General features: G+C 35.4%; 1 protein-coding gene across 1 annotated transcript in view; it reads right to left on the reverse strand.

Annotated features, from left to right (window-relative positions):
- The window catches only part of LOC104075620 (guanine nucleotide exchange factor VAV3-like), a gene marked incomplete at its 5' end in the record, with an annotated part of 32272 nt that extends 31423 nt beyond the window's left edge, over positions 1-849 (reverse strand). Inside the window, one exon of the mRNA XM_009576188.1 lies at positions 713-849. Coding sequence (XP_009574483.1) covers positions 713-849 — 137 coding nt within the window. The remainder of the gene's footprint in view (positions 1-712) is intronic.
- Between the last annotated feature and the right edge of the window lie 11958 nt (positions 850-12807).

Raw genomic sequence — 12807 nt, forward strand, 5'->3', positions numbered from 1 at the left:
CCAATAATATCAGTAGTACGTAGGATTCTAGTACAATTAAGAAAATAATCAAGAAAAATGAGACATGCTTTAATGCTTTTATCTTTAAAGTGAATGCAAGACAGCATTTTGAATCTGTTTATAGTTCTCAATTAAAAAGAAATTTCAGTAACAGTAGTAGTGATTGAATCACGTGATACTGAATTTTGCCATCAATAGAATATACTTTTCCCATGTACATAATAAAAAAAAAAAAAACTGTCCTTGACTGACTTGAGAGGTCATCACGAAGTTTAGGTGTAGTTCTGTTTTGCAGAGCTATTTCTCTCCCCTATAAATCTAATATTCGTAACTAGGTTTTGCCAATATAGCTTTTAGTTCTGCTACGTTAACAGAAGCAGTGACTGAAAATTCACAGGACTTTGCTGTTTATGTGCCAAATGCTCTCCTTAATTTCTATAATTTCACTAGAAGGATTGCTACCAATGCCACGTTCTTGCAGATTTATTCACCGGGACCTGTACTCGAAGGCTGCAAGAATGAAGCTTTACACAATATAGGAACTACTGGTGCTTTAAAAGTAAAAATAGTTGTATTAGACATTTATTTTGGGTAAAACACAAAGATACTCTTTTGCTGTTCAAAAATGAAAAAAATTACAAGAGCAATATATCAAAAAGAACTTAATATCTGGGACTAATGGAATATAGCCATTTGCTAAATGATACAATACCTGCCAAAATAAGCTATGTGCATCTCCTCTAATTAGTTCAATAGTGTCCCCAATCTGGATATGCAATGGTGGACCATCTTGGGTCGCTGGTTGTGGTATTCCATTGTAGTTTCGAATGACTTGCATTTTTGGTAAACCTGAACAAACAAACAAAAACCAACAAACAAAACATAAGTCCACATATATTTTTAGTTAATGACAATTTATAAAATCTGAAGACCACAAAAGCAATCAACAAAGAGACACTATGTTTTTAATAGGTACCTGACTAAGGCACTAAGGCAATGCCTTAGTACTGTACCACGTACAACTCAATAGAAAAGAACTACTTCGAAAAAACATCTTTGTCCTCCTTTCTTCTTGGGGTAAAGTTGATTTCATGTCTATGGAGGCTCCTTCCTCTACATGTGCACCTCTGGCTCTGCATAAGGTTCAAATATTAAGGCTATCTTTGTAGTTTAATGCAAAAATCATGATGAACTAGTATTAAAGACAGCAATACAGATAAACTCCATCAGCTTTAGATCACTATTACCAAAAAGCCTACTGCTGATGTGAACATGTCCAAGAGAGTAAAGATGACAATCCTTGTAGGCTTCTCATAATTTTATTTTTTTTTAAAAAGATTTTCAAGTTTTGACAATATTTTTGGATACACGTAGCAAAGCCTGGATCAATTTAAGGTTTCACTTTCAAGACAAGAACTCTAGCTGCACACTAGTCCTTCCACATCAATACTGGCTGCATCTAGACAGCTGATCTGCGATTTTTTTTTTTTTTTTTAAAGGGAGCAATCCACTTCTTGAGACAAAAAATATTTTCCCCAAATATTAGTGTCTCTGCCTGTAGAAAGAACTATATCACTGTTTATAACTACAGAACTCTCCACAAGCATATATCAAATGGGGGGCAGGGGACAGGATTTCAGCTGGAAGGGAAAACAGTGGGTACTGTAACTCCATGTTCTTATAACTACAACGGCATTTTTTAAAAAGCATTTTAATATTATGGACAGCTAGTGTATTGCACTAAAAGAGCATGCTGTGATATTATAAGAATACTTGAAATCAAGTGAAGTACCACCCACTCCATAACAAACATAGTAAAGACTTAAAAGCTTTTAGAAAAGCATTTTTTTTCACTCTTTATACTGCCAAGGAAAGCATCATTTTAACAGAACAGATCTATTTTTAATTACTTTCTATCTTTAAATAAAACTTTATATAGTAATTTCCCTGTTTTTAACTGCACATTGGATGTTAAAATTTGCTACAATTAAGTGGGCATATCCATTTATAATCTTAACCAGAACGCTTTTGGTTAAGTAAGATTTTGTAAAAATGTATATTAATAAATACAAACAAGAGTGAAAGCATGCAAAGCCAAGGTAGCTGGGCTGCCATATTTAACCAGGTTCTTGCTGGAGAGTCATGATTAACTTAATTCTAACAACAAAGGATCAGCAGGCCTACAAAAGACCTATTTCTGTTGCAAGATCCTACTGTAATTTAGGTGGCAAGAAATAAAAATATTCATGATCTCCTCTAAATTGTATGAAACATGAAAGAGATCACCTTCAATAATTACTGCTCTCTGTATTTAAAAATAAATACTAATCCAAAATGCTGATGAAACGCTAAGCAAAGTAATAACAGGTCTTAGGTTACTCAACCCAAATGACACCGTAACTTTTACTATTTCTTCAAGTTATCTGGCATACTTCAAATGAGCACCTAATTATTAGTAAGCCATTATTCCACTTAGGTAAATACTAGACTTTGCTTTATTTCTCAACTGAAGGCTGTCATGCTTTCAAATACTGATTCAGCATCAACAAATGTCGCATCTATTGTGTGGCAAATGGAAGCAATGCTGTATACAAGTATCTACCCAAAGCTGACAACTTCGTCCTAATGCAAGGAAACTCCCTCATCACAATATAAATGATAGCTCTGCATATGTGATAAACAAACTGTAAGCATGCACTCATCTTAGAGACATACTTGGAAGATGAAACAAATGCACAAAAAATTATTCACGTTATGAAGCCTATCAGGTGATTTAGTTTATCACATTTTTAGTGTGCTGATACAATATACTGAAAACAACACCTTTGTATTGATCTCATCAAAAGATAATCACGAAATACTCTCATGCACTTTTCACTGCAAATCCTGAGGTTTTTTAAAGATACTATAATTCTGAAATTATTTATCATAAACACATGTAAAATGACTTCTTATTTCTATGTCACTGGTAATTATGAGTATTGGCACCTCTGAAAACCAGGCCAAGAGAACGTGGGGAAAAAATCGTGCTGTGTCAACGAGCAGAATTATTCAAAAGCTAACACAGAATTAATCACGTTAAAACATATCATGCCTAGAATACTTGTGTATAATTCAATATGCTTAATTCTGTAAAATCCTATAGCAATTTTGATTATAAAATTCCCTTGGTAGATACAATGTTGGAAGATTTGTTCTAACACCTCTTGACATCACTAGAAATAATCCTATTCATTTAAATAGGCTTTCGGATTAGGGTCTTAGCAAAGTTCATTATCTTGCTTCAGATCCCTTCTTAAAACTTCTTTGCCATAATGCCTACAGAAACTGTGACAACTACAGCATTGATGTGCTACAGCTGCTCTCTACTATGGTGACCAACAAATCTTATTCTTCTACTGTAACTTTACTACCTACTTTTATGCAATTGTTGGTTTTGGTCTACTTAGGAGTCCTTTGTGCTCAGCATTGTCTTTGCTATGAATACACACTGCCTAGCACAACGTATACACTCTATCACCAGACCTACAAAAACCAGCATCTGGAATAAAAGGGATACATGGCTAGGATTCCCATACATCGTAAAAATACAGAACAACACTGTGATTTCATTAATTAGTGTATTACTTTCATTCACCCACTTCAGTAATGATACTGTGTGCATGTATAAATAAGTGAAATTATTTTCTGGTGCTAATTATTTAAGCACGCATTAGATTTGACTCAGATTCTGAAAATTACTTTGTGCCTCGAAGTACAACAACTGAAGGTAAATTCACTCTCCAACAACAGGAGTGTCTGAGTCACAGAGAATATATTCATTTCAATATCAGCAATACCAGACATGCGTAGACAGCCTGTACTGGCCACAGATATAAAAGCAGTGAATGTGCAACTAATGCGTTTTACTCGTTGTATGAAAATATCATGAAAAGGACCTGTTCCTGTTACATGATTTTAAACATATTTTAAAGATCAGTTTTTCCAGGAACAAAAGACTAAATTAAATATTTGAATCAATCAGAAACAAGCATATACTATTCTGGAATAGCTATTTTTCCATGGATAAATCATCTTCTCACAGAACTTCCCTTATATCACCATTAAGCATGGAAGAAATAAACGGGGTAGACAAAAGTTAATAAATTGAGGTAAAGAGTTAAAGAGCTCCAAACAGAATACTCAACTTTCTTTTCACCATATTATCATAGATTTGATAATAGTAGCTCAAAAACAGTTTAGCAGATTAACATTGAGATGGTGTACATTTAATTGGACAGAATCTGGTCAGCCCTTCACCTCCTAACCTATACAAAGGACGCTAGGGTGTGATGGATCAAATCCCATCCATCATTATCATAGGAAACAGCTCATACAATCTTTCAGCTGTTTAGGAAGCTTATCCTAAAACTAATTTGTTTGTTCCTATGGTTCATTTTAGAACTTTATTCTCTGAGCATTTAGAATCTTCTACTTCCCAGTGTAAATTAGTTCATGGCCAACTTATATCCAACTAGAGGCAACAGACTGAATAGTTCTTTTCCTTGTCTGCATTTATTTTCATAATGTAGTTATAGAGAGCAATCACACCCCTTTTAACCTTCATTTTGCTAGGCTAAACGAGCCAAGTTCTTTTAGCCTCCTCTTATAACAGATCAATTCCTCTGAGGCAGTATACCAACTGGTTTACTGAAGTTCAAACAGATAAGATCTAGAATATTTTCCTTGTCTATCTTGAAATTTCATTCTTAATCGGCACATGGATTCATCACAAATATACTCATTAAGAATCCTGAGTATTTGCTGTAATATAATAATGCAGACAAGAAAAAGCAGTATGTAATAGAAACCTGAAATGTTTTAAGTGTAATTATGGATTATTTGTGATAGAAACAGTATAGAAACATTATGCATTAATGACTAAAATGTGAAACATGATAAGCATCAGAGACACTGCTATTGTGATGTACACAGCTGTAGTACTGAGAGTATCTGACAACTGCAGAAAACCTCTGGAAACATATCTGGCACAAAAATGTTATTCATGAACATGCTTAAAAGCAGATAAAATTCCAATACAAAGGACAAAGTCAGTATTTCAGCCATGCATTATTATAATTAATGGCAAGATTTCCACATGACAAAGCTTTTGTCAGGAAGATTCCTAATTTAAAGATGGAAAACCAGCCTGGCAGTTTCCAACCTTGAAATCAAAAAGCAAACTGACCCAGTTATTCCACCAATAAATAGCTGAAATTTACTTCACTTGAAAACCAGGAAAAACCCCAGATTCCTAGAAAAGTCTTCATAGCCAAGCTCTGGGTCACAGACCTAACACAAATTGATAATCTAAATTGTAGCTCATGAGAAAAGCAGAAAGCATGCTAGAGTCAGTTTACAAAGTACCAATTTGGCTACAGTACAGAAAAATAAAATCTTCCATAAACCATACCATGCATTTGAGTATTTAATCTCATAGTTATGAGTCAAGGAAGAAGGTTATATTTTAGAATTAACATAGTACATAATAAGTTAGAACACCCATTATATATGAAATGATGAGAACATACAAACTACTTATATTCCTTACACTTACGAATAGCACTGCATTTATGAATAGCACTGAATGACCCTCAGAGTTTCATGCAGAGATTCAAAAATGTTATTTTTTGCCAACAACATGCATAATGCATGCCCTGTGGTGACCTCTTATCTATCAAAATTGATTCCAGCATCTGTTATTTCCAAACAACGCAGAACATGGTTTATGCTTTGGGCAGGGATCATTTTAACATACAGACTAATGACATAGAGTATGAGAGGAGTATATGAGTAGAGAGGAGACCAGGGCTCAAAGGTGAATTTGTGGATATACTATATACTATTAGCACAAAGATGTAAAATAGCTTTGTCTGCATTAAACACCCATTCCTAGTTAATATGAGTCTTGAAGGTAGACTTTCTTTTTTCTCTAGAGAAAATACAGCCTAGTCACCAAATATTTATAATCTGATCCAAAAACCACTAATGTAATGGAAGAAAGCCTCCTGACTTCATGAGGCTTTGAACCTGAAACAGAATTTCAGACCATCTGACAAGGCCACATCTTAATGTTTCCAGAAGCTCAACACAATGACATTTGCCCTTCCTATAGGAAATGACATGAAGTCTCACTAATTCTGTCCTTTCGTTCACCCAAAAAGCGTTTTGGGTGTCTGTTTGGACACACTGAACTTGCTTCAAACCTTTTTGGTTTATAGTTTTGTAGCTACAAAAATAGGAAATGCAGCTCTGCTGACAAACAGACTGACATTTAGCGATTGATAAACCTTCCATAGCAAAGACCAGAAGAAATACTCCATCTCAAACCTCAGAGTAGGTGCATCTCCAGCCATCTTCACCCTCCAACCAGGAAACGAGGGCAAAGTAACCCATGGCAGTATCTCATTGTCTCATTGGATTAAATGTCTGTACAGTGACCCACAGTGTCATGAATCACTTTAACAGCACAAACTAAAGACACACAGGCAAAGGAGACCTTGTATTTACATAAAAGTGAAGAAATCCAAAATTAGTATTTGCACCACGGTAAGTAAAGTTAGATCGTGAAGGTTTCAGACCAAGAAGCATAACTGCAGATGATAAAGTAACAAGGAGTTATGATAAAAAAAGAAAGAGGAAAACATGTGGGTTAATAAGGACAGCAGTGTGAAGAGCAGGTGGACAGTTGTACCCACAATCTGAGCATCCATGACACAAGAACAGCAGCTTTGCCACCTTTTTTGGCAACATCTTGGTCCAATACTAATATTATTAAAAGCTAGTTAAAGGGAAGCTCTATTCTGAGCATGGACTGTATGAAAACAAAGTCCTTTGGCACTCTCTGTATGTTCTTCAAATCAGGTCTGCTAGCTTCAGTGTTTAAAATTCCTGTTCCTAATGATTTTGTTGCAGAATTAACAGTAAACTGGATTCTCCTCTCTTGCATTTATCAAGAGAGCTCCTTCTTAATTCCTAATCAGTGTCATCTATCTCCACAACCAGTGGAAGTCAATAGCTTTGTACAGTTTCTGCCAAAGGCAAAACTTGTCTAGAAGGACTACTCAGCTGGTGAGGAGACACAAGAAAAGCAACACTACATAATCACTTACAAAAACACACATACATTCAGTTTCTAGGGCTGTCTATTAATGATGTGAAAGAAAATAGGTGGGCGGTTTTTTTACTTTTAGGCCAAGTACTTACAACACAAATTACAGAACTCTCATACATGGAACGTGCCAGCACAGTCTTTTAAGTGCACTCTTCAGAGTGGTGATGATTTAAATAACTACTATTGGACAAAATTAATACAATGAATAAGTACATAGACATACCTCAAAGAAGATATTTTAATTGAACTTTTAATTCGCCCAGTCTTAAGTCATTATTTTTTTATGTCACCATAATTAAAACTTCTAATTTTAGATATTGCTTATAAGCCTTACATTCAGGCAAGATGACTGAAATGCTGACAGTGCCCAAGAATCAGTTTTGTATATTTCACTTGTTTGTCTTCTCTTTAGCTGTTTTGTCTTTGATAACTGTTTGATAAAGTCTCAATATTTTTCATATGACTAACCACAACTCCTGAGTTTGCTGCTTGACTCAATTTTAAGTCAAAAAACTTCAGAAGACTGATTATTAAAACATTTAACAGTTACCACGAGCCTTACTCAACTAACTGTATAAGCAGAGCAGCCCTGGCAGGGCTTTCTTCCATAAACAGAGAACTCACAAGCACCAGGGCGGGCAAAAATCTTCACTATCTCATAATTCAGACAAATTGGTAATGCACTCCAAACTACATCTGATAAACATTCACATTTCTCTTCCACTTCTACAGACACAGAAGAATTAAAGACAGTAATCCTACAGGACAAATAAAACTACTGAAGAAATTTTTTTTTTTTTTTTACAGTCCTAGCCCTGCTTTCTATGACTGTCCTCCCTCAACTGTTCCTACCATTGTACCTCCTTAAAAACCTTCTTGAAGCAGCATTCAGGGTTCCCTCCAGTCCTTCACTACCGGCCAAATCTTCAGGTAGTGAAGATGTAATTATTCAAAGACTCGATTTTTCCACCATTTCTCTTTAATGCTGCATATATAAGCTGTATTCTTGGCAGAGACCTCTGCAAAAATGGTTAACCATCAACTAAAATGAAGATGTGTAGGAGGAAAAATCTGTCTGCTAACAGTCTGATCAACAACTTGTAATCCGAAACAGAAAAACACCACAACTCAGGAAGTCCTTTTGCTTCTTTGGGTTTTATAGACCTGATCATTAGCAAAAAGCCTCCTGACAAGTAGCTGTACCTCCATTTTCCAGATAAGATCCACAGAAAACTTGGAACTACATTGCAGATCATAGCAAGAGTTCATTACAAGGAAAATAAACAAGTCTAGCTATGTTATTCAATTCACATGGTTGCATTTTTGAAATTGTGTGACTTCTGAAATATTTCTACACAGATTTTTTTTTTTTAACATTACAGTAGTTTGTTTTGCTTAAAGAACAATGCGTAGATAAATGGACATCTTCCCCTGCTCTGAACATCAGTATTTGACTTAGCTCAAATGTTTTTTCAGCAAAAATATTTGAGGATAACTCTTTATGCTTAGTGATAATATGAGCAGCATTAGCAGCATGGGAACATGGACACTCACTGAGGTGGACAGTTACCTCTCAGTAGCAGCTTTAAGTTTTCAGGTCTTCCAAGTCAAGGCCAAACTTAATGCTCAGCTTAGTGCTCCTATAAATACAGCTATCATTTATTTTGATCAGAAATAAGCAATTTAGCTAAGAAAATTCAGAATCCAAACTGAAGTTTCAGAATTTAATTTTTTATTCAGAAAAATAACTCCCACAGAAGGCATTTTCTTACTTAACTCCTAAGCAGGGACATTTGGCACATCATGACATTCATTTTAAGGAATCTGGAAGCTTGCCTCTGTGCAAGAAAAAACTGGCACTGCAGAAATGCTTCTGAACAGTCATGTTTTTAAAATTAAGAAGAGAAAGCCATAAGGGCTGCCTTTTGGGAAAGGAATGAGCCTATCATCATTTAGATGACCGATGACCATTTGTGTCTCATGCCCTTAAGGGTGGTTCTGCCCACAACTCTCACAGATTTACTCCTCGGGTTTAAATTTCTTTTTTCTCAAAACAGAACAGAAGGAAAAGAAAGTGTGAAGATTTGGGGAAGTCGGGGGACAAAATGTTACAACAGAGCAAAAGCAATCTGAAAATTAGCTAAATACACTACTACACAATCTACAAATGCCAACCCATTCCTGTCTGCACAGCAAAAATTTTCAGAAGCTGTCCTAGGCATCATTCAAACACTCAGTCTTCTCTTAAAATACACATATTTGTTTTTGTATACCCATATATAAGTGCAGTAATAAAGGATCCCATTTTCAGAAAGTACCAAGTACTAGAAAGATCAAGTACCACTAGCTCCAGCTGCACTTGTCAATTTTTTTTTTTTTTTTTAATCTTGACACAGACACTTTAGCACATCAATTTAGAAAACCTGGACATGCCCTAGATGGGTAACTGTGGATTGCAAATGCAAGAAAGGATGTTTAAAATAATAGAAATTTCATGTGCAATTCCAACATCATGTCTTATTATTTATACTCAAAACCAGGTACTTGGCCATTTAAAACGTTGATGTCTGCAGTTTGTCCTCCCTCCAAAAAGAGGGCTCCCTCCAGGACTGCACTGAAAGAAGGTGGAAGAGACCTAGGAAGGACACTGACTTCATAATGGTCATAGCCACATGCATTTTGTGATAAATTAGAGTGTAATCTATTTTTCTTTTGCTGACAGACCTTGGTTTCCCTTTAATAGCACGTCCTCCTCCCAACAAGCATTAAGTACAAGCTCTCGTGTTTTGTACAATTTTAACTTCAAATGCTTATTCAGGCAACTAGTCCTTACTTGCAGTGACACAGGCAGCTACCTTTGTGAGAGTAAGGGATTTTGGAATTGTCTAGATGGAGAAGAATCTCAGCACTTTGAACAAACGTTAGAAATGGCTGAGTGCTAAATATTTATTATGTGACTAAACAATAAAGAACAATCAGGTTTCAAAAATACAGTTTTCATTTGTTTTGACAAAGTAATGAAATCTTATCATTTCAATGTAGTCTAGTAGGTGAATTGGGGATATAAATTTTAAAAATAATGTTGCCTCAAAACTAAGAAGCTTCACTATTTTCTTTAAAATTGAGCAAACGAGTTATGGCATATGAATTAAAAAGTGTGGTACACGAGGTGCTGCTTTTTATAAAAGTACAAGGTATGAAAATCAACCAGTGTTAATTATCACATCTTTTAATGTGGTGCTGTAGACAGGCATGGCACTCTAAAATGTGTATTTGTTCAAACAAGTACCTGCCCTGAGGAGCTAACAACTTACATTGGGCAGATACTATAGATGAGCTATGAAGGTGTGTCCAGACAGTAGTAGATTATGTGCAGCAAAAGGTTCTGAAAAACAGGGACAAATCTTGGAAGATAAAAAACCATTATTCCATGGAAGTAATTACTCTGAGCTATATTTTTAACACTACCTTCTGCCTGCCCAGAGATAATTCCGCAGCAAGCAGTAAGAAGAAAAAGGCTTGAGAACAAGAGCCCCACTTTAATACTGTGAAATGTCATGAATCTTGTAAGGGTCCTAGGCATTTTTCTGTTCCTGAGCATTCACAGACTGAATAAGTATAAACAAACATAAACTTCGTCCTTTCTAAAAAATAAATATACTGCAGTAAGAATATGATAGTCAAATCTCACCTGCAGTGTGCCTGAAAGCATGGTATGACAGGAGGCAGCCCTACCTTTCAACAAGTCTATTCAGCACAAACGGAATTAGTCATCCTGCTGACTACCCTTTACACTTGAGTGTACAGATACTGTACACTAATATAATAATCACGGACAGCAAGATGGTAACCGTGCACAATATAATCCATGAAAACGCACACCTACGCCACCTAGAATCTTTCACAGGTCTCAAACAAAATTTAAAAACATGCATTGCTGAAAACGTGCTGAGTTTTTATTCATCAAGCACTGCAAAAATGAAAATGAAATTATATTTCATGTAATTTCTTTTATGCTCAGTATTGACTAATAGCATCTGCCTCTAAGATAAAACACCTTACCCTCCATTTCTGCTACTTAAAAGAAATAAATTCTCTGGCAAGAGAGGAGTTTTAAATTATTACATAACCTGAAGGGGAAGTGGCTGATGCCTGGCAAAGCAGGCAGGTTCCAGCAAATGACAGAATAATCTTTCCTGCATGCACCCTCTTCATAATGCTACATAATCCTTCAGCTTTTTAAGTTAAACACTCTTGTGATCTTCCTCTTTGAGCAATTTTTCTTTTCTGTGGCCTCTACCCTGATTATGGCAGATACCTCTTTTACTTCTTAAATGACAGTTCTTAACCTACCTGCAAAAAAATTTCAGGCCGATATAGATCATCTTTGCATAGAACCATCTGTAGATGAATGTTGCCAAGAATTATGGCATTATATTAAGCAATGAAAAGACACAGTTTGCTTTGGCTAAAACAAACCTGCTTTCAAAAAGCATGCCTACTGATTTCTGGTTTGTATAGGTTACAGCAAATAACTTATTTTCTTTGGGAAAAGAGAACAAAACCTGCTTTCATTACAAAATATTTGTGTTATAAAAGTAAAAAAGGATGAGTACGTATTTCCCTGTTACCGCAATGTAGTTAAAATTGTTTATCCCTAAATAATATATATTTGTGATTTTGTTTTTATACTTTGCACATTTGAAGCATTGGCAATCTATGAAAATAACTTCTAGGAAATCCAAAAGTATTTTGTGATACCTCCAGCTTTTCCATGAATTTGTAGTATCCCTAGCCTCATTCAGCTGACATACCTACAAACAAACATTCAGACCACATTTTAAGTATCCACTGAGTATAAAAATGTATATATCTTACATATTATCTGGTCTCATTGTCTTCATTTAGAAGTTAACCTTTCTATTCTAGCAGGATTGGCATATCAAAAATTATGTACTACTCTGATGCACTGAAGTTTCTGCAAACTTCCCCCCTTTTTATCAAAGAAAAATATTTTCAATTTTTAGTACGAATTTTAAAAATTGTTTAAAGAATTAAATAGCTTAATTGTCTATGTTTACATATAAATAAGTCCTTAACTTGAAGATAGATCACATGATGAATAAATAATAAGCATTAAAAGGGTGGGGGTTTTTATGATAAAAATGAAAACATACAATAAAATCATCCATGATCACTTGGTCTTTGTTGCAAAATCAAGAGGTTATTGGTAAATTATCATAGGCAATAAAGATGGGAATCAAGTCCAGTTCCCTGTCAAGATGTCAGTCCTGCCATAATAATCAGGCTCCATCTTAAAATCTTTTTGTTTCTTTCCCTCCCCCCAAGAAAACCATATATTCATCTTCCCAATAGTAAAGGTTCTCCTGTTTTCTGTTTCCAGTCTGAATGTGGATTATGTACTCCAGCAAACAGTGGGTAATTTGTTAGGACATAAACCATACCTGAAAGCAATAAAGCATATGGGTTGACGTTCCATCCAACCCAGGATGAGCGTATTCTGTCGCACCCCTACTAACTGTGCAGCCTCAGGACTGAGCTGGTTCAGCAACCCAATCAGAAGGAAAATCACTTATTTCCCTGTCACCGCCACCACCACCACCTCCCATGACCATTATCTCATTGAAGTGACT

The sequence above is a fragment of the Fulmarus glacialis genome, unplaced genomic scaffold (assembly GCF_000690835.1).
Source record: "Fulmarus glacialis isolate BGI_N327 unplaced genomic scaffold, ASM69083v1 scaffold17734, whole genome shotgun sequence".
NCBI lineage: Eukaryota > Metazoa > Chordata > Aves > Procellariiformes > Procellariidae > Fulmarus > Fulmarus glacialis.